This window comes from Microtus pennsylvanicus, chromosome 8 (genome assembly GCF_037038515.1).
Source record: "Microtus pennsylvanicus isolate mMicPen1 chromosome 8, mMicPen1.hap1, whole genome shotgun sequence".
In the NCBI taxonomy this organism is placed as follows: domain Eukaryota; kingdom Metazoa; phylum Chordata; class Mammalia; order Rodentia; family Cricetidae; genus Microtus; species Microtus pennsylvanicus.
This window is the reverse complement of record NC_134586.1, coordinates 58,905,068-58,931,388: the sequence shown is the minus strand read 5'-3', so window position 1 is coordinate 58,931,388 and position 26,321 is coordinate 58,905,068. Positions and strand designations below refer to the sequence as shown.

The 26,321-nt window shown below is 48.5% G+C and overlaps 2 protein-coding genes across 4 annotated transcripts; one reads left to right on the top strand and one right to left on the bottom strand.

Annotated features, from left to right (window-relative positions):
- The first annotated feature begins 1,128 nt into the window (after positions 1-1,128).
- Positions 1,129-18,359, top strand: Gkn2 (gastrokine 2). Its single transcript, XM_075981867.1, has 6 exons — positions 1,129-1,203; positions 13,482-13,535; positions 14,880-15,017; positions 16,552-16,662; positions 17,258-17,417; positions 18,277-18,359. Exons 1-6 carry the CDS (start codon positions 1,129-1,131, stop codon positions 18,357-18,359), a joined length of 621 nt encoding a protein of 206 aa, XP_075837982.1.
- On the bottom strand, positions 18,332-25,677 carry LOC142855541 (gastrokine-3-like). 3 transcript variants are annotated; one of them, XM_075982020.1, is made up of 7 exons: positions 25,594-25,676; positions 24,166-24,219; positions 23,853-23,987; positions 22,500-22,607; positions 21,116-21,257; positions 20,379-20,453; positions 18,332-18,448 (listed from the first exon to the last, which is right to left on the bottom strand). In XM_075982020.1, the coding sequence occupies exons 1-7, from the start codon at positions 25,603-25,605 to the stop codon at positions 18,426-18,428; spliced, it is 549 nt and encodes a 182-aa protein (XP_075838135.1). In that variant the 5' UTR covers positions 25,606-25,676; the 3' UTR covers positions 18,332-18,425. The 3 variants fall into 3 exon arrangements, with proteins under 3 accessions (XP_075838135.1, XP_075838134.1, XP_075838136.1); XM_075982019.1 differs by having other exon boundaries at positions 18,335-18,451; positions 25,594-25,677; XM_075982021.1 differs by lacking the exon at positions 18,332-18,448 and having other exon boundaries at positions 20,174-20,453; positions 25,594-25,671.
- Positions 25,678-26,321: the final 644 nt, after the last annotated feature.

Sequence of the window (26,321 nt, the reverse complement as noted above, 5' to 3'; positions counted from 1 at the left end):
GTCACGCCTCCGGATGTTGATTTGGGGGTCCCTGTCCAGTTCCCAGCACAGTGTTGTGTGTCACGCCTCCGGATGTTGATTTGGGGGTCCCTGTCCAGTTCCAGCACAGTGTTGTGTGTCACGCCTCCGGATGTTGATTTGGGGGTCCCAGTCCAATTCCAGCACAGTGTTGTGTGTCACGCCTCCGGATGTTGATTTGGGGGTCCCTGTCCAGTTCCCAGCACAGTGTTGTGTGTCACGCCTCCGGATGTTGATTTGGGGGTCCCTGTCCATTTCCAGCACAGTGTTGTGTGTCACGCCTCCGGATGTTGATTTGGGGGTCGCTGTCCAGTTCCCAGCACAGTGTTGTGTGTCACACCTTACTAAGGACTCAAGGTGACGTGTGGATCAGTGAAATTCTGGTGTGGTAGATGCTCATGTTAGATGACAGACAGACAGACAGACTGACCAAGATGTTCAGGGTCTCTCTTTTGGATAAGAACCATTTATAATCACATGGCAAATGAGCGAAAAAGGCCTCTAGGCATGCATTTTGCACAACACCATGATGTCCTAAATATAAATGGGAATAAACCCTCGTTGCTGCATTTCTTATTCATTATTTTCCAGACACACTTTAGCTTCTGTAAGGATTCATTTCTTGGGGGAAATGCTGCCCCTAGGTTATACCTTGGGTGTGAGAATCTGTGTGGGAGCTCCTGGTTGGAGCTGAGAGCCAGGAGGCTCAGGTATGCGCCTTCCTCTCCGCCTTAGGTTTTCACCTTCCTATGGGTAGAAGAGAAGAATTCCTCTCTAATACAGTATGGTTAATCAACTAGCTTCTTCCTGTGGCCTCTGTGTGATGTGAGTGTGTGGCTACCCAGAGAGATCTAAAATTGGTAACTGCTTCCCAGATGGCCTGGCACCAGCAACTTAGCAACTCTTACAAGTTCATCTCAATGAGCAAAATGGATTTATCAGGAGTTACTTATGAAGCAATGAATGGCAACGCACAGCCACAATTTCCAGAAAGCACCTCTCCAACCATGTTCCTATTTTATGTCTGCTTCTGATCCAGTGTAAGCCTGGGCTTGGAGTGCTTCCCTGTGTTGGGACACCAGGGGTGACAGCAGGCAGGCAACAGAAGCCATGGACAAGTCCCCTATCATTGACCTTATTGGGGACTCTTTTGGTCTCAGAAAACACTGTCCCTCTGTGGCAAAGGTAGGTAATCTTGTTGTAGTCCAGCATGTGGGACACATAACTGGTTGCTTACTGCCTGATGGCGGCCCGTTGGCTAGAATTTGGAGGATTGGTCTCACCATTTATTTTTCTTTTTATGTGTGCATGTGTGTGTGCTCTATCCCTTCCATTCTGGTCTCTTTTAAGACCTAGATTCCCCAGCAGGACCAAGGCTCTTGTTCCTTCTCTGCCTGAGAGCTATGCTGTCTGTGGCTTGGATCTCCTCAAGGAAGGAAGCATAACAATGGTTTTTTTGTCACCTCTCAGGACTTAGACTAACAAACATGATACTCCTTAGAGACCTTTAAGTTCTTTGAGTAGATGAGCGTGTACATCATCCTCATCCATTTCCAGTTTGGGGTGTAACCTGGGAATGGCTGCCGTATGTCGGCCATGGTGACACAATGGGGGAGTCTTGGATGACAGTGTGACCCCAGGACCCAGGGGTTAGTGTGGAGCAAGTCAGGTCACGGGTAGAGTCTGCCCTCCTACAGAGGTTAACGCTGGGTTTCCCCCAAGCAAGGCCCTTCTATCACTTATCGGCCAGTGCACACACCCATGGCTTCATTTCAGCCCACACCCTGCCACGTGAGGCTGAGTGAAAACTCTCTTTGTCTGGAACAATCTAGATGCATTCCGTGTACAGCACACTCGCACATGGAGGGAGAGTTAGAGTTTTGCACAGAGTTGGGCTTATTGAATGTAGTTTTCCTCCTTTGGTGCAATGTTTGCCAACAGGGCACAGTCCCATTCTTAAATACTCAGGGCTCCCCCTGCTGTGTGAACCAGCGAGTGTTAGTAGTATCCTTGAAGTCTGCAACTGTCCTGTTCTTATTTTCTGGTACTTAAGGACCAAATGCCAATCCTGTTATGTATTAGTTGGGTGAGGAATGGCCTCTCAGGTAGACATTCTGTCTCTGTCTTCTTATTGTTTTTCTGTGAACTTGGCTATCAGTCTGATGGATCCCGTCGCTGCCCCAAGTTAGCTGTTACGTGATATCTGAACACGTTTCTAGCCTGCGAAGAAGTCACACTGTGCCTTTGTTTGCCTGTTTGTCGCAGATTCCAGGGCCAACAGCCTTTGTGTTGTGGCATGGTCTGCTCTCATCGTTCTTCTGTTTTTACTTCTAACCAAGAAGAAGACACCCAGAAAACAGCAACAGGGAAGGATAAAGTAACATTTGAATAATTGTTGCTAGAAAGTTTCTGATTCCAGAAGATCCAAGCTTGTTACATAGCTGTTTTTGCACAGGAGGGATTCTTTCCAAATTACAGCAGTGTTGGGGCGGTCTTTCCTGAGGCATCTCGAGCTGTTTCTCTCGGGACTGTCACCTTCCAAATACACACAGCTCTCCCTGTCTCTCCGCTGCTGCTTGTCTAAGTCCGTCCAGCTGCATTTGCCAAACCGTCTGAGTCCCCAAAACTTCAATGCATGCCTCAAGTTTGTTGTCACTTGGAGTGTTTCAATGCTGCACACGAGATTTGGGACAAAATTGCTGAAGGTCTTCTTAGTAATTTCATCATCATATAAAGATAAAGAGAATGTTGGTCAATAACCTTGTTTTTCAGCATTGTGAAAACCGGTCAAAGCTGGCCATGCACTTAATGACTCTGAAAAGAAGTTTCTAGAAAACACGAGACGCCTATGTGAAGAACAGACACCGCGGTGACAAGGGTGTTGTTTGTAACTGCCTCTTATCCATTTAGAAGCAATATCACGGTTCCCCAATCATTCATACTGAAACACTTTAAAGTGAATGTGTAAAAGAACTCATGAATAAAGTGTGTTCATTCGGTCCTAGCCATCAGGCCTAGACGAGCCTCTCATTGAAGGATGAGCAAGCATCCGTTAGAGCCACACCCAGAGCCAGGTGCCCCCAGCAGTCTCCCTGGCGGAGGTAGGGAAGAGCAAGAAGAGCGGGAAGTAAAGGAGTGCAGCACAAAGAGAACAGCAGGCAGACTTGGCTCTGTCAGCCAAGACAGTGGCCCTTCGTGACCAGCGAGGCTTGGCTCTGTAAGCCAAGACCGTGGCCCTTCGTGACCAGTGAGGCTTGGCTCTGTAAGCCAAGACAGTGGCCCTTCGTGACCAGCGAAACTTGGCTCTGTAAGTCAGTTTTCTGCAGGCCACCTGGTCGGCATTGCTTCCCTTCTCTCCGTCTCTACCAGACAGCACATATCTGGACGTGTCTTCTTCACTTCTGGAGGAATCCATGCTATCCTCGGGGCCTCAGGGAATCCTGACATTTACAGTCATTCACCAATGTTCTACCCACAAGCAGGTCTATACTCGGGGGTGTTTTCCCTTCACAGTTTCCACTGGATTCGAGTGAAAAGCAATTGCCTACATCTAGTTCAAGACAACAATCCCATTGACACCCTCCCCCCACAGTGGGCTACTAGGTTGATTGCTTCAGGCCTGTGTTGGGAGCCACTGCACAGTGATTCACTGTGCTCTAGTGGGGCGAAGCCTAAGTGCTGTAAGAGATTTCCAGTTGTAAAGCAGCCCGTGCTCGTATCACAAGGCACGGAGATGTGCCTGAAAGCCCGTGCTGCCTTGGTGTCATAGGCACAGGGTGGTCCTCCAGGGCCCAGGTTCTAGTGTAGGCAGTGACAATGCATGCTTTCAACTCCAACACCAGAGAGGCAGAAGCAGGAGAGTCTCTGGGGCTTGCTAGCCAGCCAGCGTGGCCAATCAGTGAGCTCCAGGCTCAGCAAGAAGCCCTGCCTCACAAAAACAAAGTGGAGAATAAATGAGGAGGATACTTGACATTGACCTCTGACATCCAGGCACAGATAGATGAGTGTGTGCGCGCTCGCGCGTGTGCACACACACACAAGAAAAAAGGGAGAGAGAAGAAAAAGCCAGCCTCCCCAAACAAAGCATCCTGTACTCCCATCAAGCACTGGGCTCCACAGGTGGGCCCTCTTGAGAGGTGATATAAGTACACAGGACGGATACTGGAGTGTAAGAACAGGAAGAGGTCCGGGGAGCCCTTTAACTTAAACGAGGCACATCATGGCCGGTGATAGTGGAACGAGCCCTTCCCAAACCCCTAGAGCCCATGCTTTCCCTTCATGCTTTGGGGCTCCCACACTCACATGAGCTGTAAGACAAATGCTCACAGTGATGTGGCCTCCCTGCGCTGGTGTGCTTAGAGACTCCACCTGGGAGGCAAACCCATGGTTGAGGCCTGTAGGACAGCTCCATGGAGTCCAACAGAGTCAGTGGTGTGAGCTCGGCTCAGTGGCCCCAAGGAGAACTCATAACATCACATTCGTGACATTCTCAGACTCAGCTTCACAACCTTTAGTTATCTCACTCAATCACGAGAGAGAGAAAGAGAGAGAGAGAGAGAGAGAGAGAGAGAGAGAGAGAGAGAGAGAGAGAAATGGAGTTAGAGCTATTCAACTTACCAAGAACCTACAGTTCCCTACACAGCGAGCCAGAGGCATTACAGGATTTAGATTTTGCCAGCATCCAGCCCTTTCCTTCACGCCAGCACCACCTCCTGTCACTCCCTCCTTCCCCTCTTCCACACCCATGTTCTGACAGGCTACAGATCCTCCCACTAAATTAATATTTTATTTAGTTCATGGTCATGGGTGTTACCTCTAATAGAAGCAATCTTTCTTATTAATCTTTTCATAAGTGACTCGCCCTTAAATGTCATAAGGGGCTGTCAGGACCGAATAAAGGGAGGTCTATGAGGAAGAATGTCTACCTTAGTGAGGAACACGCATGTGGATGCTGTCTGGAGCATCCCTGGGCTGAGGGGCCTGCTGTTGACTTGTCGCCTACACCTGCTCCTGCATGATTAGAGGTCGGTGAAGGATTACCTCATCACACATGCAGACATGAAACGGGCCCATAGCTTTAGGCTCTATACCCATATCTACAGTAGGCCAGGCTTGAGCTGCCACCTTGCTAGCTTCCCCATTCAGCTAGTCTCCATGACAACTCCTCCAGGGGATGTATTCTTTTGACACTGCCGGACCAGTATCTCCGTCTTTGACTTGATTTTCTCCATCCAGAGACTTTCCTTTCCCTTCTTTCAAACTGCCACCTCTTCCTGCTGGTGTGTGACCAAAGTGCTCCAACTCTAAGAAAACAAAATGAACAGAGAAAGCATCCCTTATCTTTACCTTCCTCATCAATGGATAACCTCCCACCCACAACACACGCAAGCGCGCGCACGCGCGCGCACACACACACACACACTCGACAACTTTCAAAAGAATCATGCTTTTTGATGTCCCCTCCTCATAGCTCTGCCCACTGCAGTTTGGCATCAGGGTAAGCGGAGAAGCTGCAGCTGCAGTGGGGGAAACTCAACCTCGGAATCCCTGATAAGGTGGTGTCGTCTCTGTCCCCCTCCTCACTCTTCTTACACTGAGACTCCTCCCTCAGCTGTTGCTTCTTCTCTCCCATCAACCTCCTGCTTCTCTTCTTCTGTTGATCTCTTCAGTGTTGCTGTTGGTTTCTGTCTTTTGTCTTGTTGCCTCCTCTCTGTGGGAGCCACTCTGTTCTGAACGTTTAAGTTGTCCCAACACTCTCAAGCCAGCCCAACACATTGAAGAAAGAGATGCCACCACCACGCTTCAGGCTTCACACCAAAATACTCTCATTAGCTCTCAAACATGCTGAGTTTTCTGCAGTTTCTATTCATTTTAATGGACTTGAAACTATGAATCAACCACAAAAGATTCTTCAGCCAACCCCAAACTGTAAGTCTTCACACCCCACTCTAGCATGGCTGAGCGCTATTGCCAGAGCCTTCAATTCCACCTTTTAAATATCACTTGTAAAGAGAAACACAACACTTATTCTCTGACCAAAAAATGAAATCATAGAAAGTTGTAGAAATCATGATAAAATCTGATATGTGATATTCTAGTAGAGAGTGATGTTTACAGTAACTTCTGAGTTTATTTCTTTATAATTTCTCTTAAGGATTCTTTAATCTATGTATTATGTAGGAGTATAGTGTGAGGTTCCCCAAGTACTTGTTAGGGTTTCTATGCTGTGAAGAGATACCATGGCCATAGCAACTCTTATAAGTGAAAGCATTTAATTAGGTGGCTTACAGTTTCAGAGTTTTAGTCCATTATCATCGTGGCTGGACAATGCAGCACGCGCCCACATGGTGCTGGAGAAGGAGCTGAGGTAACAGAAAGTGAACTGTGTCACTGGGTCTAGGTTGAGCAAAGGAGACCTCAAAGCCCACCCCCACAGCAACACACTTCCCACAATAAGGACACACCTACTCCAACAAAGCCACGCCTCCCAATAGTACCACTTTCTATGGGGGACATTTTCTTTCAAACCACCACACTCCATTCCTTGGCCCCCATAGGCTTATAGCCATATCATAATGCAAAAATGCATTCAGTTTAACTTCAAAAGTCCCCATAGTCTATAACAGTCTCAAACTTATTTAAAAGTCTCAAGTTCAAAGTCTCTTCTGAGATTCATGTAATCTCTTAACTGTAATGTCCTGTAAAATCAAAATCAAAAAGAAGATCACATACTTCCAACATATAATGGCACAGGGTATACATTACCATTCTAAAACATAGGCGAGGGAGCATATGAGGAAGTACTGGACCAAAGCAAGACCAAAAACTAGCGAGGCAAACTCCAAACTCTGCATCTCCATGTCTGATGTCAAAACACTCTTCAGGTCTCCAGCTCCTTTCAGCTTTGCTGGCTGCAGGACACTTCTCTCTCATGGGCTGGTTCCACTCCCTGCTAGCAGCTCCTCAAGGCATCTTCCTTAAGTATGGACCTCACGTCTGTGCAGCTTTTTGTTTTTGTAAATGATTTTCCTTTTATTCCTGGTGAGAAGTCAATGCCTCCTCTTTATTCTCTTGGACTGTTCAGCTGCAGGGTCTCAGCCTCACTGGCAGATTAGACAAGTCACTGACCACACTTCACCCTCTCCCTTCTGTTCTCAGCCACACGGATCTCTGCTCTTGTCCTTATTATGTCTCCCTTGCCTTTCTGCTCGAGGGTAGTTTGGAAGAACTGTGATATTAACTTTAAAATCTCTCTCTCTCTCTCTCTCTCTCTCTCTCTCTCTCTCTCTCTCTCTCTTACTTTACATTCCTGGTATTTGTCAACCCAACAAGTTACATGGTTGTACCCAACTTTATGTGTACTGAGAAAAATGCTATCCCTATCCCCAGAAGTAAAGAGAGCTAGGTATCAGAGAACAGAAATCCTGTTTAGCACTGTTTTCCAAGAGTGTGGAAGTTGGGAGAAGACACCAGGACTCACAGTTGTGAGCCTCACAGGAAACCGGCAAAAGCTCCCAGAGAAAGCAGCTTCCGCCTGTGCCCGAGCCTGGCCTTGCATCCACGCACTCACTCAGGAGCAGGCGCTGGATCCCCTGGAACTGGAGTTTTAGGCAGTTGTGAGCCATCATGTAAGTGCTACGAATCAAACTTGGGTCCTCTGGAAAAGCAGACAGTGCTCTTAACCACTGAGCCATCTTTCTGGCCCCTGTTTTCAATTTTCTTAAGACAAGTATCCTAACATAAGCATTGACATCCATTTAATTAAAAATGTCTTTAATTTCCATATGGGTTCCTCTTTAACCTATGGCTTATTTAAAATTGATTTCTAAACTTAATATACTTGCAAAGTTTTCCAGACATCTTACTTTTATTTTACATTAATAGTTCTGCCTGAGTCCTGAATTCTCTGATGATTTCTATGGTTACTTTGTCTATAGTAATAGCAATGATTTTAGGGAGGCCGCATTCTGAGCTTACTGCTCCTGGTGCATTTTGCTGATCATCCTGTCGATGTCTGAAGGTGATGTGAGGAGTTCTCAGCTCGTTCTCTCCAGCTGAGGGTCATGAGAGAGACTCTAGGGTCATCATAGGAAACGAGTTATTTTCATAGAAAACAATGAACACTATAATCATGATTTTTCTTGTTTATAGTTGATACACCAGGCCAGTACAGTTTAGGTTTTGGATTCTTGTGCAATCCTAATCCCATACATTCACATTTACTGTTATTAATAGTGTCTTACATTTTCTGTTGGCAGACAATTCTCAGAGATCCTTGGTTTGGGGCATGAGACCACTTCTCCAGTGGTCACCACTGACATAGTGTGGGGAAAAGGAGAAAGAAGTGACAGCGGGGTGGAGAGGAGAGGACAGGCAATGGCGAGCGGAGCGTGGAAGGAGGAGAACAGTGGGAGGAGGTTAGGAGTGTGTGGCCTGCTGGGAGGGGGAATGGGAGTGGTGGGACGAGTGGCCGCTCAGCTAGGTACATAAGCTTCCTTCTGCTCCCACAGGCTCCTTTCCTTTCCTTCACTTAGATGATTTCCTTCCATGTTACCCAGTTCTCTGTCACTGCAACAAAATGCCTGAGATGATAACCTCAAAGGAAGAAAGATTCATTTTAGCGCTGTTTCATGGCTTTCAGGTGATGGCTCCTTGGCTCGTTGCTTTGAGATTGTTGTGATCTTGTGCATCATGAGGAGACCACATGGCAGAGGAGCTCTCTTCATTTTTTGGAAGCTGGAAAATGGAGAGATGGATGGATGGAGAAAGAGGGAGCACATACATGCACACACACAGAGACAACACGGAGAGAGAGCACATACATGCACACACACAGAGACAACACGGAGAGAGAGCACATACATGCACACACAGAGAGACAACAGAGAGAGAGGGAGCACACACATGCACACACACATGCACACACAGAGAGACAACAGAGAGAGAGGGAGCACACACAGAGAGACAACAGAGAGAGAGAGAGAGCACACACATGCACACACACACACACAGAGAGACAACAGAGAGAGAGAGTGTGTGTGCACGTGCACACATACGCACACACACAGAGGGACGGAGAGAGAACACCAGGGTCTCAACAGCCTGTCTTCAAGGACACACCCCTACTGATTTAACTTCCTACACTAGGCCCCACCTCATAACTGTTCCACTTCCTGCCTTGGCCTCCATAGCACGACATGCTGGGGACCCAGCCCCTAACACCTGGCTTTTGAGGTACAATCAAGACCTGTAGCAACTTCTCACATCTCACTTTCCAGGTTCCTTTGGAGGAAGACTATAGAGCGAATTAAACGCCAAGCTCCGAGTTCTTGACTTGATTATATACTTGAAGTTTTTAAAAGTCTGAACAAAGAGAAAAATGTAGGCAAGGCAATGTTTCCAGAGCCTAGACCCGCAGTGATGCTGACGCTGGGGTGATGGGCAACCCACTCCCTCCCATATGGACAGGGCCAGGTGGCTGCTCTTCCCCAAGAGCCACGAGCACAGGTGCTTACAGCCAGCTTGAAGAAGTTAAGAGCGGGTGTGTTTTCTTCATACCATTGCTCCACATCCGAATATAAGAAATTGAAAAAAAGTACCTTAATAACTGGGTTAAAGAGAAAAAAATCACAACAGGAATTAAGAAACTTTTTAAAAGGTAAAATAGTTACATGAAGAAAATAAAATGTACTTAGTGGTAAATCTGTTATTTCCCAATGCTTCCATTTAAAATAACAAGAGAGACTCAATGTACAGAGTAATGTTCAGCTCAAGACGTCAGACAAAGAATACAGTAATTCTGTAAGAATCAAGACAGAGAAAACAGAAAGGAACTTCACAGAATGGCAGGAACATTAGAAGTAGTAGCATTTGGGGGATTTGGTCTACTGGGTTTCAGAATTCATCTGTGGACCTGGGAGCCATCACTGTTGAATACTAAATGAACCAATGAAATATGGAGGCAGCAAGCAGGATGCTATTTCCATGGAAACCGCCTGGCTTTAGAAGTTAGTGGCAAAGAGCTACACTATTTACTAACAGATGTTGGAACTACTGGATGTCTAAGTGGAAAAAAACACTGTATTGAAGCCTCACTCTACACTCAGAAGTAATAGTAAAATTGAATGTGAAAAGCAGGACTTTAAGAACACGTAGGAAAATGCATTAAGGACATTGGTAACATTTTTTTAAGCAAGACTAAAAGCAGAAGTTATAAAGAACAAGGCCTGTGGGAGTTGAAACAGCCCTGTAAGTGAATGCTTTGGAAGTCCCCACACCCGCAGTGCCTCAGGCTGCTACTGGGCTGCAGCGGAACCCAGGCGTGGCTGAGCTCCTCACAGGCTCCTCGTGTATGTGGCACTGGCAGGCATATGCAGGGGTTCGTCCTTAGCGATGTTTGTCCCTGCAGCTAGCTTCACATTCCCCTAGTGAAGTTTTCAGTGGAGCTGTGGCCAAGCCTCACAATTTCCAAGGCTTTCTTTGAGCTGGGAGCAATCTAGGCACAGAAGCCTGCTCCTGGCCCACTTCAGCAAGCCGAGAACTTGTGCTCCCTCCCACAGTCTGGGAGGACTTGTGTCTAAGACGGTGAACTCTGGCACCAGACCACGTTCAAGCCTCAGCTTTCGCCTTTGGAAGTTGTGTGGTCCCAAGCAGTTAGTTACTTTAACTTTCCTGCATCTTGGTGCTTCTGCTGGGAAATGGGAACAGGACCGTAAGGACTGCTGAATTAGTATGCTCCAAGTGTTTAGAAAGCACCAGGACATGTTCCATAAGTGTTTGCAGTGTCATCATTAGGCCTACTACGGACTTGGAGCTCCTGGGGATGGGTAAACGAGGTAGCGGGTACCCACATGTTTGGAGGCGATCCTGTTGAGAACCCTGGCCTTCTTGCATCTTTATGTCACTGGAGTCAGGGATGGAAAGCCTTGGCAGATGTCCTGTAGAACTGTAGTAGTTCCTGCCACAGTGATCTCAGAAAAAAGACACACCCATTGCCTCATTCCTGCTGAGCAGCCAAGGCAGCGGAGCTCTGGAGAGCCAGGGACCTCTCAATGTCCACTTCTAAAAACTCTCTTCTTTAAAACATTGGTTGTTCCTTTTAGCTTCTTGCTCAGTATTTCACAATTTACAGTCGAGTTAAAAACAAAATCCCCGTTGCCTGATAAGTTCATGACCCCGTCCTCACAATCTAACTAGCAATTTGTAACTGGAAAATTTACTCAAACTAAGCTTTGCTTCCTTTCCCAATCTTTGCAAAATCTGAGAGTTTCTTAAGGTAAGAAGAGATGTGTCCCCATTGTTCATGGTGCCCTGGACAGGGTCCACCTAAAACATTGGGTCAGTGCCAGTAGACTCCCAAATTTTGTTCCTCATGTATCTCTGCAGACTGCTGCCGACTGGAAAGGAAGGAAAGACAGCCACCAGGCTGTTCATATTCCAAGACAAGCTCCCAAACACTATCCTCACCTCTGTTTGCATGTCTGATGCTGAGGCAGACAAATTCAACAAGCAGGGCAGTGGTGAAGGGACCCTGAGTGGGGCCCCGAAGTCTTAAGGGCTTTACATTCAGAAGGAGCCAGTATGCCCCTTCCAAGTCTATGTGGGAAGAGCAAGTGTCTGTAGTATTGTTACAGGGTGGGAGCCCAATTGGGACAGATAAGCTAGGAGTGTTTGCAGAGTGACCAATGGGGAGTTTTCAGTACTGATTAACAAACTTCACTGATACCTGGGATGTGGTTAGGTCTCCATCCTGATTAGGGAGTTTGCCAAGGTGTGACCCAGATAATGGGCTCGATCTTTTCTGACATGACCACTCAGGAGAAAGGTTTTCACCTCTTCATGCCAATATAAAGACTGGACACTGCACAGGCGTCTGCACTCACTCCAGCTCCTTCTCTTTGGGCAAAATGAAAATCCCCGTGAGTATGCATTCACATTCTCTGAGCTTCTGCTTCTGCTGCTGCTGTTTGTATCCAATGTGTTGTGGACTTCAAGGGTCTTAGACAAACACTGTGCCCTTCTATACCTCTGGGGTTGAATTTATGATGTTAGGGGACCAGGAATAATGTTGAATATTTGTATGTCCACTGCCTATATTTCTTGGGTTTACTCAAAATGTACAAAGAAAAAATGGAAATATGTGGAGATTTTATTTGGAGGCTGTTTAATGGCAATCTCTTCTCATGGCGTTGTGAGGGGTGCAGGCATCTGAGAGTAGTTACATTTGTCATCCGGAAGAGAAGTGCTTTAAAAACAATGTCTGCAATAAGAGTGAGAGCGGCCACCCCCAAACTGTGCTGAGCCCCAGTTTTTCTCGTGGACAATCACCTCTGCTTGTTGTGCCCACAGCGCACAGCACGCATTGCTGCCCTCGTTGTGAAGTTGAGGAGACTGAGACAGAGGGGACTGAAGTCTCCAGATCTGTAAACATGGAGTTCAGGATGGGGGTTCTCTGTCTTGGGCCCCATGCGCAGCAGTAACTAGGTGAACTTAAAGAAACCAGAGTGATCTGGTGTCTAAACTCTTTATTAAGGTAAAATGAGCCCTTCAGTGACTTCCCCCCACCCTCACTGATACTGGACTCCATGGCTCCACCTGTGTGCTGGGATTCAGGGTGGAAGCCCTGTCCCAGCTTCTGCCTCTTGTTTGCTGTACTCACCTGCTAACAGAGAAAGATGAACACTGTGAAGCCCGAAAGGGACAAAGACTGTCAGATGGACAGTGTCCCCTCTCAGAAGGAGATCTAAGCCTTAAGTGCACACTTAGAGTCAAGCTGTGCCAACCTTGGAGGGTAGGAGGGATCTGGGGGCCAAGGACACATCCTGTGCTCTCGCTAGGCATCCACCAAGATGGTCAGTGGATTCACTTATCCCAACTTCTAGTCCAGACCCACTGAATAGAACATGCAGGAGTGTCTGAGGCTCCAGAGTTGTCTGAGGTATCCAGCCCAAGGTGGGGAGGAGCCCCATGAAAGCAGACTGTAGGGTGTCTGCACATAGGTTATTGCTAGAGCCTCCTCCCCAGGCACCAGGAGAGAGTTCTGAGGAGAGGTTTGCAAAGGTTAACTAGAATCTTTCTTCCATAGCTGTCCTTAAAAACCCATTGTGACCACGTCACTCATGGGTTCGTTTTAAATGGTTCATTACCTCAGTCTCAAGAAATTGACAATTTTCCCCTGAGAGGACATAATTTATTCACTAATCCCAAAGTGGGTGTGACTCGCGCCAGCTTTTCCCCTGATAAGAGAGTCCTTCTCTGCTCACCTGTCCACCATGTGTCTAACAAATAACACGAACTCAACAAGGGCCTGCCGAGTGGGTAAATGTATGTTTTCTACTTTTTAAAGTCGAAAAGCAGACTGCTGGCCACCTCTAAGGAATGACTGTTGTTCCTGGGTACCCTCTGTCTCCTACTGAGCCCCCTGGTTGAGTGACAACCTCACAGAGAATTGATGTGTTTTTCAGGTGGCATTTCTGGTGGTACTGTCCGTCTTTGCAATTCAGTCTCAGGCAGAAGAGGTGAGTTGGCTTCTTAGAGCTGTGGGAGAAGATGAGAGGCCAGGCCGTGCAAGGGCTGGGTAGTCCACGTCTTCACTGAGACGGAATCCCAGGAATGGGAAAGATGGGGGGTTATTTCTTTCTGCTTCCAATGCCTCCACAATGTAACCCAACATACTAAAATGTTCTGAGTCCTGTTTCCCTTGTGATGACATAACTTCAGAGTTCACTTCGACCTCTCGTACATAATATAACAAACCAGTGGGCAAAGCTTCGCATTCAGTCTCAGCCCGAACAAGGCATGGGCTTCTAGTGAACTGTCCAGTGCAGGGTTTATCCCGGTGGACTGCCCAGTGTAGGTTTATCCCGGTGGACTGCCCAGTGCAGGTTTATCCCGGTGGACTGCCCAGTGCAGGTTTATCCCGGTGGACTGCCCAGTGCAGGTTTATCCCGGTGGACTGCCCAGTGCAGGTTTATCCCGGTGGACTGCCCAGTGCAGGTTTATCCCGGTGGACTGTCCAGTGAAGGGTTTATCCCGGTGGACTGCCCAGTGCAGGTTTATCCCGGTGGACTGCCCAGTGCAGGTTTATCCCGGTGGACTGCCCAGTGCAGGTTTATCCTGGTGGACTGCCCAGTGCAGGTTTATCCCGGTGGACTGCCCAGTGCAGGTTTATCCTGGTGGACTGCCCAGTGCAGGTTTATCCCGGTGGACTGCCCAGTGCAGGTTTATCCTGGTGGACGTACAGTGAAGGTTTATCCCGGTGGACTGTCCAGTGAAGGGTTTATCCCGGTGGACTGTCCAGTGCAGGTTTATCCCGGTGGACTGTCCAGTGAAGGGTTTATCCCGGTGGACTGCCCAGTGCAGGTTTATCCCGGTGGACTGTCCAGTGAAGGGTTTATCCCGGTGGACTGCCCAGTGCAGGTTTATCCCGGTGGACTGTCCAGTGAAGGGTTTATCCCGGTGGACTGTCCAGTGCAGGTTTATCCCGGTGGACTGCCCAGTGCAGGTTTATCCCGGTGGACTGCCCAGTGAAGGGTTTATCCCGGTGGACTGCCCAGTGCAGGTTTATCCCGGTGGACTGCCCAGTGCAGGTTTATCCTGGTGAACTGCCCAGTGCAGGTTTATCCTGGTGAACTGCCCAGTGCAGGTTTATCCCGGTGGACTGCCCAGTGCAGGTTTATCCTGGTGGACTGCCCAGTGCAGGTTTATCCCGGTGGACTGCCCAGTGCAGGTTTATCCCGGTGGACTGCCCAGTGCAGGTTTATCCTGGTGGACGTACAGTGAAGGTTTATCCCAGCGAAAGGGCTGCTTTCCAATGCACACTATTTACGTAAATCTGATTTTGTCTTGGTTGTCAATTCTAGGTTTTTAACATCATCGTCCCAGGCACCAATGGCAGCAACGTCCAGGAGACAGTGAGCATCGACAACGAGAAGAACACTGCCACCGTCAACATCCATGCAGGGTCCTGCTCTTCCACCACCATTTTTGACTATAAGCATGTAAGCAGCAAGCTGTAGGATTGGCTTTGTAGAGGGACACATTTGATTATACTGTCTGTCTTTACATTTCCTTAAAATTTTCCTCACATCTTCCTTTTCCTTTAAATAATCAAGAAAGAAAATAAAAACATCTCTAAGAAAAAAATCCTACATTTCCTCAACAGTGATGGCATTGTCCCTCTCCTGGCACAGACACCGACTGGAAGAACGGCCAAAGCAATGCTTAGAACATAAACAGGAAAATGCCTATTGGATAAGCAAATGAGAACTTCTGATACAAAACATACAGAAAATGAGCAGAAACCCAGAACAATGCACACACTTAAATTATCTCTGTAGACCTTACAACATGACACTTGCTATGAGGCCTTCCCCGTGTTGGTTACCAGGGTAACAAGTCTTAGAAACTTCCTCCATCCACTTACTGATTTGGATTACTTTACTATTTTTTTCTTCCAATACTTATTATGGGCTGCCTTACCCAGAGATACCCAGCATGGACACCAATAATGTGTGTCTGAAGTTGGTTTTTTCCCTTTTCTTCTAAAGCTCCCCAGATGCATTCCTCCTGGCACTGCTGGGAGTTTTATATCACGTTCTGAGTGGAGAGTTTTGAAGTCCTCAACAGGAAGTGCAGCTAAAGCTATCCTTTAAATGGAATCATGGAAATCTCAAAAGTGACTTTTAAAAACTGAATTGTGGAGACTTTGTTTAAGTCCCTTCCTTCTTCATCAGCCTCGGTGCCTCAATCTATTGTCAAACTTTAGGTACTAAGAACTTTTGAGAGTTGAAAAATCAGAAGCAGAATAATTTTTAAGTATTTGAAACATCACAGAAATTTTCCATTCAAGGTCAAAATGTGATGACCTTTGATTCTTTCTCACGTCAAATCCTCAACATCCCTGTGCTCCTCAGCCTCCTCCGGCCACCCTCTCCATGTGGTGGATAGAGTCTGAGGCAGAGAAAGGATGGAGAAGAGGGAAAAGGAGGGAGAACAGGTAAAGTTGTGTGGGGTGAGGGTAGGCGTCAGCATGCCTAGGAGACTTATAGAATGTCAAGCCAGGTCGAGATGGTCTATGTTTGAATTTTCCAGAAGGGAAGCCTCTAGTCATTGTGGCTATTTGTGTACTCAAAATCCATTGTGAATTAAGTGGTAAGTTTCACTGGATTTGAAATTAAGTCACCACATGTGGAGCCATTATGGTATTGAATGATACGGTTCTGAAGGATATTGTTGTAGTCAGGATGGAAGAACAGGCTAAAACACAAAGGAAGAGGCAGACAGCCATTCCTCCTCAGTCTTTAAATCCTTAGCTGCAGACCCAGCTTCCAGAACACAGAGCACATGCCCGGTTTGCAGGCATACAGAGGGAAGTAGGGAAACAAAACTCCCTATCAAAGATGAGTGGGCAGAATTTCAAAATGACATTAACTCATGATGAACTCAATCCTTTCTTCTAAGACTCGATGCCAATCTCAGCCAATCAGGATCCCAGAACTTTAAGGGTCAGTAACTGTGCTGTTGCTCCTTCAGGGTTACATAGCATCCAGAGTGCTCTCCCGAAGAGCCTGCTACATCCTCAAGATGGACCACAAAGCCATCCCGGCTCTGGACAAACTCCAGCGGTACATCTACGAGACGCAGGTAGGTTGGGAGTCCTCGAAAAGTCTGCTCCTGAGCCAGCGCAGGCTGCTGCCCACAGAGAGAGGTGAAAGGGACAGTAGACTCCAACCTCTATTTCCATGTATACGATGCTCAGCTTACTAATGTGTTCTTACACGGGGGGAGCTCGGTTTCCATCATAGAGCCCTGAAAACATAAACTGATAAGAGCTGGCTTTGCAGAGGGGGCTGGTGAACCTTTCTTCTTGGAGGTGAGATCTAAGATATGTCATTTGCTTGAAAATGATATTGAAGGGTACAAAGATACAGACAAACAATACCACAGTATGAGACTCTCCAACCAGTGCAGCGGGGCTTGATACCTAGCTTTGGCTCTGACTACACTGTCTCACCTGCCTCTCCCCTTTCAGGGGGTTCACCTTCTGTGGGTTTATTGCAGTGAAATACTGTGGGTAAAAAAGAGCATCTTCTCCAGGCAGAGTAGTCACAGCAAACCATGACTTGAAATCTCTGAATGCCCTTTATCTAACCACTGTCCAGAGAAAGCCATTCACAGTTAAAGGCAGGTCCAGTGGGCTTCCGGTTCCATCAACCCTGTTCTCTGTTACGTCACCTAGACAATGAGAGTCATGGACTCCACAGAGTACACCTGGGTCAAGTACAACCCTTTGAAGTCTCTGCTCATGAAGGCGGATTGGTTCCTGTTTGGGTCGCCTATTGAACATTTGTGCAAGCATGTCCCCCTGTATAAGGGAGAGGTGGTTACAAAGTTGCCCGGTGAGTACCAAGGTGGCTAACCAAGCTCTGGCAGCTGCTGTGTACCACGCCGTTGGGAGGTGGGGGTGGCGCGGCTGTGTGAAATTCACCTAAGTGAAAACGTGACTTAGTTCAGTTTGCTTTAGGAATTGAAGTTATACTACGTGAACTAACTGTTAGAGATGTCAGGAATGCAGAGGTAAAACTTTGCCTCCTGGAGGCTCAGTGCCATGGGAAAGGGAATCATTGAAAATGACAAATGGGGTAGGGAGGGCTCCTCAAGGAAAACCCTGGGTCATCGCGGTTCACATATAAGTGCTCCAGGGACATAAGCACTTCCGGAGCACCTTTCAAGTAGGATTCTCTAGAAATGTTAAAAGTAGCACCAGGATCTGGCCTAAGGGGCTCAGGGAAGAGAAGACAGAGTGAGCGGGCAGGCAGGGGACAGCAGCCGGGTGTCACAGGGCGCTGTGATCATACCTGAATTTTGAACTGACTGTGGCAAAGTGGCCAGAGCAGTGGACAATGAACTCAACAAAAGACATTTGTCAGAGTAGTGGGAGGGGAAGAAGACGGTGTTAGCATTTGCTGTGTGTTATGCTCAGACTGACAGCGTTCCTAGATGTTAGAGAGGCAGGAGGGCATGCTACCAGTGCGGAGCCATACGGCACCCACCGAGATCCAGTAGACTTGTTGGTCTTATGTAAGTTAATTTATTATTTTTATTATCATTAGTAGTAGTAGTAATATAGATATCTATTGCTAAAATCTTGACGCTATGAAATTACAAGGCCCTACCCATCAGGACCCCTTGAAAATATTGACTTGCTGTATTGAAGCACATTTTAAATGCCATTTATTTACATTTTCCCATTTTCAGAAGAGGTAGCCACTGGAGCCTGTTCAAAGGTCGGCCTTCTGGGGCTCCTGGGCTTCTCCTTCTGCGCGGGAACTCACGACTAAGATGGTCCCTCAGTTGACTTCATCTTTTCAAAGAAATACACCTTTGATTTCCACTCAGAAGCCAAACTAGATTCTTTCCAGCATTCCATCTGCTTATGAGATTCAATAATGACATATAAATGATATATTTACAGACATCTGTGTGTTTGTTCCTTTCACGGGCACAGTGGGGAACCAAGCAATGTTGACCTTAATATATAGAAGGCCTTTAAATAAGGTATACAATGTGTGAAAATGTCCAGATGCTGGGGTTGAGCCATGCGTAGTCTATCACTAGGGTATGAGCCTCCATCTCCCTCTGCTTTGTGATATGGACCCTACTCTAGAAGAAACTTGGAAACCTTATCCCCAAGGTTCCGAGGAACAGGAGTGATGCGGAGAATTAGGCGACATCACGTGGGAGGAGGGGCTAATGACGGAGACTGCAAGTTCCAGACTGAGGGCTGAGTGTCTGGATCCTTATGCGTTTGCAATGGGGACAGATATCTAAGGGTCCCTGCTCCTGGCTTAGAGTTCTAGAGGGAGGCTCCAGATCACTTTATGGGTTGTCACTGTCACAAGAAAGAGACAGCCCAGTAGCCTCAGTCCCAGTTTTCAGGAGACAAGCACAACCTCAGGTCTGACCATCCAGACTGGGTGCTATAGGAGCTTTGTTCATTTATTGTCAAAACTTCTCAAGGGATAGTCTAAAGAGACTCAGAGATGAAAGGTTCTGGGGGAGCCACCTCCATGCTATAGGATGCGCTGGACTGCACCTGGTTGGCAGTGTAGAGGGGATGAGGGAGCCTGCAGGGGATGAGGGGGCCTGCAGGGAATGAGGGAACCTGCAGGGGATGAGGGGGCCTGCAAGGGATGAGGGAGCCTGTAGGGGATGAGGGGGCCTGCAGGGGAAGAGGGAGCCTGCAGGGGATGAGGAGGCCTTCAGGGGATGAGGGGCCTGCAGGGGATGAGGGGGCCTGCAGGGGATGAGGGGGCCTTCAGGGGATGAGGAGGCCTTCAGGGGATGAGGGGGCCTGCAGGGGATGAGGGGGCCTGCAGGGGATGAGGGGGCCTGAAGGGGAAGAGGGGGCCTGTAGGGGATGAGGGGGCCTGCAGTGGATGAGGGAGCCTGTAGGGGATGAGGGAGCCTGTAGGGGATGAGGGGGCCTACAAGGGATGAGGGAGCCTGTAGGGGATGAGGGGGCCTGCAGGGGATGAGGGGGCCTGCAGGGGATGAGGGGGCCTTCAGGGGATGAGGGGCCTGCAGGGGATGAGGAGGCCTTCAGGGGATGAGGGGGGCTGCAGGGGATGAGGGGGCCTGCAGGGGATGAGGGGGCCTGCAGGGGATGAGGAGGCCTTCAGGGGAAGAGGGGGCCTGCAGGGGATGAGGGGGCCTGCAGGGGATGAGGGGGCCTGCAGAGGAAGAGGGAGCCTGCAGGAGAAGAGGGGGCCTGCAAGGGATGAGGGAGCCTGCAGGGGATGAGGGAGCCTGCAGGGGAAGAGGGGGCCTGCAGGGGATGAGGAGGCCTTCAGGGGAAGAGGGGGCCTGCAGGGGATGAGGGGGGCTGCAGGGGATGAGGGGGCCTGCAGGGGATGAGGGGGCCTGAAGGGGATGAGGGAGCCTGCAGGGGATGAGGGGGCCTGAAGGGGATGAGGGAGCCTGCAGGGGATGAGGGGGCCTGAAGGGGATGAGGGAGCCTGAGGGCGATGAGGGAGCCTGTAGGGGATGAGGGGGCCTGAAGGGGATGAGGGAGCCTGAGGGGGATGAGGGAGCCTGCAGGGGATGAGGGAGCCTGCAGGGGATGAGGGGGCCTGCAGAGTTGAGGGAATCTGTCTGCTAGCCAGTGACATGGAAACTTTATTATTTTTTCCTAGAAGGTAGAAGTTGCACCTCCCTCCTCCCCAGATTACAGAATTAGTGCTGAATGGAAAGCCAGAAGGTAGAGGACTGGAAAGGGCTGCTTCCCACAGGCAGAGGCTGGAGCAGGCAAGTCCAGTCTTCACATGGCTGATGTCGGGTTCAGAGCCCAGGGATCTCACCACAGATGGACATTCCCATGAAGGAGAGAAACTGGAGCTCAGAACAGGATTCTGGGTCCATGTCCAGGGCGGAACCTTCAAGAGAAGGGAACCACACTTTAGAGAGAAGGCCAGAGTCATCCTTACACCAGGCACCTGCGTTATGGACCCTCAGGTCAGCGCAGGCCCATCCCGGCCCCTCTCTCCAGCCTCCGCAGTAGCCATCTTTCTTTATTACTCTTCCTTTATTGTGCATTTAATCCCCTAGCCTGACATGTCCTGTTTCTCTCCTGGACCGTCTGTTCTGAAGAACTCTGACTTGTGGATAAGAGAGTGGCAACAGCTATGTTGCTGACTGAATCTGGACTCATAGGCAGATCTTGGAGTCTTAGCCCTGCTAGCTAGGCTCTTCGGGTCACTGATTTCCCTCACACTTCAGCCATCAGCTGTGCTATTTCCAGTGTGGTCTATAATAACCGTTAGGCTCCACGTGCCTTGAGAAAGAGTAGGACTAAGGACTCCAAAGCTGCAGGCCTTCCCCTACAGTGGGCATGGCAAAGCTTGAATCAGGGCAGGATGACCATCGGCCAGAGGATCCCTGAGGAGATGACTGGCTGTTTCCCTTCCCCACAAGCTCCAAATATATCTCAGGCCACGGAAGCAATGGATCAGCTGTCATTACAGCTGGCTGATAGGTACTGAAACTCAGCCTGCATCTTTTGATTCACATGCCGCCTTCTTTTTGTTTCTGAACACACCTTCTTTTTGCTGCTGGGCAAAGTAGGCGGGGACTGCTCTGCACAGGTCCTGGACAGGCACTCCATACTGGGCCAAGTTTTTGACTCGGCTGGGTAAAACCGTGTAGGTCAGTCCGCGGGTGGGTGGGTAGTGACCGGAATCCTGGAAGATGGGGGCGTCTCAGGCATGGCATATCAAAGAAGGGACTCACAGGCAAGTTGTGAAGGTGTGTGGGGCGATTCAGGTCCACTGAGAACCCCGAATTGCTTTCCTTTAGATGCAATATTTTATCAAGCCACAAGAGGGCGAAAGTGACTCTGGTAAAAATCTGTATGTGTCCCAGCGGCATTTCCTATCAGCTTTAGATGTTTTCTGAACCAAAACGATAGAGTAGCTTGTTGCACTTATATTTTTCAATTTAGATGAATGGGACATTTTCAACTCCTCTTTTATAGATTTATGTATTCTAATTTTATATGTCTGAGTGTTTAATTAAAGTTACAGTCTGGTGTGAGTCACCTTGTGGGGGCTGGAAACCAAACCGGGTTTCTCTGCAAGAGCAGCAAGAACTCCTAACCTCTGAGCCGTTTCTCCACCCCAACTTCATTTTTAAAAAGTGTTGCTTTAACACACTTTTATTTCTTTCCCAGAGTTTGTACCACAACCCCAGTCCTGAGTACCGTTCAAATGTGCTGATATTTAAGCAAAGTTTGAGCAGAGTCCTTGAGTAGCCAAGGGTTTCTTCCTGGGTTTTAATTTATTCCTATTAACAACAGTTCCTGTCCCATTGGAGAGGGCAGGCAAGAATTTCAGCACTTTTGGGCTTGACTGCAATTAAAGATGTCGGTGATGGCAATGATAACAGTGTGTATGGGCATGTTCATGCATTTGTGTGTGTGTGTGTGTGTGTGTGCATGTGTGTGTATGTGTGTTCATGTGTGTGCATGTGAGTGTGCATATTTGTATGCATGTGTGTGCATGAGTGTGCATTGTGTGCGTGCATGTGTGTGCATGTGTGCATGAGTGTATGTGCATTGTGTGTATGAGTGTGTGTACGTGTGTGTGCACGTGTGTGCACATGTGTGTGCGTGTGTGTGGTGGGTTAGGAAAGACAGGGAGGAGAGGAGGCAGGGGACATGAAATCACTGCAATGCTTGCATTCAACCACTTGTCTTCTCTAGCACAGCTCGAGCCCATTGAGAATGCATCTAAATGAGGTCACTGATTCCACTGTGGCTTGCCTTGAGAGGGCAGCTGATGTCCTCGAGTTCTTTGCCCATGACGTGATTTCATGGCATGAAGAATAGGTACAGAGGAAGCTCCTGTGAGTGAGCACTGTCCAGGAGACTGGCTGTAAGTTGGAAAACCCCGTAGTCGATGTCTATCAGAGAGAACTGGACTCACCTGTGTGCCCAGGGCCTGGATAATATCATCCAAACTTGGGAAGACTGTCAGGTCCATCTTGGCCAGGACACAGGCCATCTTACTAAACAGCTTAGCTGCCAGGAGGGCCTTAAAGCAACAGCAGAAACATGGCATTCAATCAATCCCAGTCCTAACGCACCCGCTCCTCTCAGGTGTCCAGACCCTGTTAGTCTGACTGCAGTGCAGAACATCTCAGCAGTGCTGCTGGAAGCCAGGGCACACGGCAGCATCAGGAGCGGTGTGGTACTGAGCCCTGCCGCTCCCTAGGCCCAGCGCTGCCATCTCTTCTGCTGCTGATGGTGAAGGCTTTCATAAGGATGTGGGTGCCTGACTGTGCAGGATGGTACTACAATACAGGTGATCTTAAGGACCTGGCTGGCTGTTCAACGGCTCTTGGGATCCTCCATGGCCTCTCTGAGCCTCAGTTTCTCTATCTGTAAAGCAGGAGGACTGGCCTTTCTTCCATGGAGTTGCCATGAAGTTGAGGGGGAGATCTGAGATCCCCACTACCTAGGAGAATGTTGTGTAAACTGGAGCGGGCTCTCTGAAAACCCAGGGCAGTCAGAAGGCCTGTATCATGACTGCGACTTGAATTCTAGAGCTAGGTCTGTCTTGGATGCCCCTTTCTGGTGGCCTACGATATTTCTTTCCTGGCTTAGATCAGAGGTGCCATTTGCTACCCCAGGCTCAACTGCAAGAAGCTAAGCCTCTAGCAATAGTTCCACCTTCCTCGCGCCACCTAGCGGCCTAAGGAAAATTTTCCTTGGGTTTTTAACAACATCCATGAAAGGCAATCAGTCTGTGGCCTGGGAGCTTTCTAGGAGGATTCAGGGGATCTCCTTGAGGATTTAAAAGTGGGGAGGAGAAAAGAGAGAAGGTATTCAAGGAAGATAACATGACAAGAAGGTGACAGATGGCTGAGGAGGGCCTGGGGAGCAGAGGGCAGGGTTAAAGTGTGGATATTGACTTCATTCCATCCTTCCAAGTCCCACTAGGTGGGAGAGGCCGCTGTTGGAGCTGCTCTGCTGATATGGACACTGAGGCATGGCAGGCATAAAAATATCTCTATGGTCACATAACATTTTATTAGAGTTCTGCCAAAGTAGCAGGTTTCTCCTCCTGATCATGTGCCGTTCTAATTGCTCTTACTACCGAAAGAGATGCTAGTTCACAGCACCAATCCCTTAGAAGTCAGCATCACAATGCAGAGCTAAGACAAAGCAGCTTCAGTAGCACACCCCAGTCTCAGAGGAGGACAACGAAGATGGAAAAGCAGACTGGTCTGCTTGGACCACTTGAGAGTTCCTGCAATAAGCGTGTTTGGCATCTTACATTCTTGTAGTACACGATTCCATTCCATTCGCTCAGAATATTGTTGTCTTGGATGCTGACCAGACCTCGGAGGGCATCAACATGGATGGCCTGAGTCCCCACAGAGCCATCCAGAGAATGACTGTCACTGGTGTTCTAGAAAAGACCGATGAACAGTGAAAAAGTCACTGGCTCCAAGTGTCTGCCTGTCTATCCCTGGTAGGGTTAAAGGGAATCCACGAGAAATTATGGGAATGCCACCCTTGGTAGTTAGCTTTGAAATGCCAGTGCCAACAGAGGAGTAGGCAGACTGGGCCCTCTCCAGCATACTCACCACCAGGGCCAGAGATGGAACTAGGAAGATGGTCACAAGAAAGGAAGGTGCAGTCTGAAATGGAACAAAGGTCAATGCTACTTGTCCTTAGCTTCAGGCGAGCTTAGACTCCAGACTCTGCTTACAGGATGGATCCTTCCAATGAGGGCCTATAACTCTGGCCTTTGCTCATCTCATAGATGTGTCACGAGACCATAGTATACTGTCCTCAGACAGGGTGTGCCCACTGCTCAGGAAGCAAACCTCCGTCAGCCACTTGAGGATACGTCCTGTGTGGCTTCCACCGTCAACCGCTGGAATAGATTTAGCTAACGTTATAGGCTCTGATTGGCTCACAGGGCAGGGCCAGCCTGGGCCACAATAGCTCAGGCTCCCACTCTTCCTCTTTGCACCATCCTCTCTTCTTCTGCGGCGGGGCGCACCCTCTGCTCCGGCTCTTCACCCAAATCCTAAAGCTCACAGTTGGCTCTGCTCCATCCCTTGCCCATCCTCACCCCCTCTGGAATCTAATTCTCTCCAGGTTTCCTTTCCTCCAGATTCTTTTACCTTGTCTAAGAAGAAAAGCTACTCACCACCATTCCCACACTATTGTGTGTGGGCAATTATGTTAGAATGTAATGGGGCCTTAAAATATTTCAGTTGCTTATCTCCTCTGTGTGCCACGCCCTGCTGATGGAGGGACTTCTCTCTATCAGACATTAATGAAGGAATTGGGGGACTACAATAAGCTAGCCATAGTCTATCATGGACTTGAGGCTCGCCCAGCTCAAGTGCACCCATCGTATCAAGTGGAACTGATAAGGAGATAAGAAAGTCTTCCTTTCTCTGCACACCCCTGTAAAGTCTGCATTCAGTTTCAATAATAAAGGGCAAGCTACACCTCAAAGGCAAAGGAAACAGCTGTTCTACAACATCACTATTGCCACAGTGCAATGAGCTCTGCCGCCAGACCCGGGAGCTGCAGAGAGCAGGACCGCTTTACCAGACGATTGAAACCTGACATGGTCATGCCCGCCGTTAATGGCAGGACCTGGGAGGCTAAGATGAAGGATTTTGAAAGTTGGAGGCTAGTTGCGAGGAGTGCATGGTAGCCTGGACTAGAGAATGAGGCCTTGTCTCAAAAAAATCCAAAGGAACAAAAAACACACTATCCCAGCTGATGCCACGCATATCTGTCATTTTCCCACCGGCGATTTGTAACTAAGAAACATCCCTGAAGACAGGACTCTAACCCTCACAGAGTCTGGGCTTTAAAGAATTAGCTATTGATTCTGGCAGAAAACACCGTTCACTCAAATTCTGCAAACAGACAATCACCAGCGGAAGATTACACGCCAAATCATAGCTGGGATTGGAAGAGTTCTCGGGGAAGGGAGAAAGCAGACCTCCTTGGCTGTTTCGACACATTCAGAATGAAAATGTACTCACGAGGCCTTTCATGTTGTCTCTCGGGCTTTATGCAACGGCATGCATGATACGATTTCTATGACCCGTTGACTTCCTGAGTCCAGTTTATATAGCTCTCAATCTCCCAGCTCTCCGACGATAAGAGACCATTAGGGAAAAAGCAGGTTATGTGATTAGAGTTATTGTTTCTCTTTGCTACATCTGAGTGTTTTCCTTTCTCCCAACGGCCCTACAGGTTCCAAGGCAAACACCAGATAAGAACAGGTCTTTGTGGCTGGTGCACTGGTGACCTTAGCCAGTATGCGAGGACTTCTCAGCAGCAGGGCCCACAAAATGCTCCCAGTACAGAACCAAGATGCTCACTGCTTTTACATCTGATTTCTGAAAAGTATTTTTTCCTAACGGTGAGGGAGGTTTAGAAGAAACCTTATAAAACCCCAAGAGAAAAACTGAACTACAAGGTGGGATCGGCTGACGAGCAGTCTGGTCCCTTCATCCAAACCCAGACTGCAGCTTGTCCGGCTCTGCGCTCTGTCTCCACCAAGCTGACCTCTGTCCATCGCTTCAGCACCCGCTCTGGCAGATTTAGCTCAGGTCCCAAAGAAGGCTCTGATGGCCATCCCTCTGCATGGCTTTGATGTCTCTTCTCTTCGTGTCAGGGTACTTTTTTCCATGAAAACAAAACACCCAAACCCTCCGGCCAGCCCCAGAACTACTGAGGCATGAGGAGTGTTGACCTTAGGCAGTAA

Bases quoted from the DNA above. Each gene is read 5' to 3' on its own strand.
- Gkn2 (XM_075981867.1), top strand. From the start codon at position 1,129: ATGGACAAGTCCCCTATCATTGACCTTATTGGGGACTCTTTTGGTCTC. The intron at 13,536-14,879 runs GTGAGTTGGCTT...TGTCAATTCTAG, and splicing joins TTCAGTCTCAGGCAGAAGAG to GTTTTTAACATCATCGTCCC. The intron at 16,663-17,257 runs GTAGGTTGGGAG...TACGTCACCTAG, and splicing joins GGTACATCTACGAGACGCAG to ACAATGAGAGTCATGGACTC.
- LOC142855541 (XM_075982019.1), bottom strand. The intron at 22,608-23,852 runs GTAAGATGCCAA...TGTTGCTTTAAG, and splicing joins GAATCGTGTACTACAAGAAT to GCCCTCCTGGCAGCTAAGCT. The intron at 21,258-22,499 runs GTGAGTCCAGTT...CCCATCTTCCAG, and splicing joins TCCAGGCCCTGGGCACACAG to GATTCCGGTCACTACCCACC.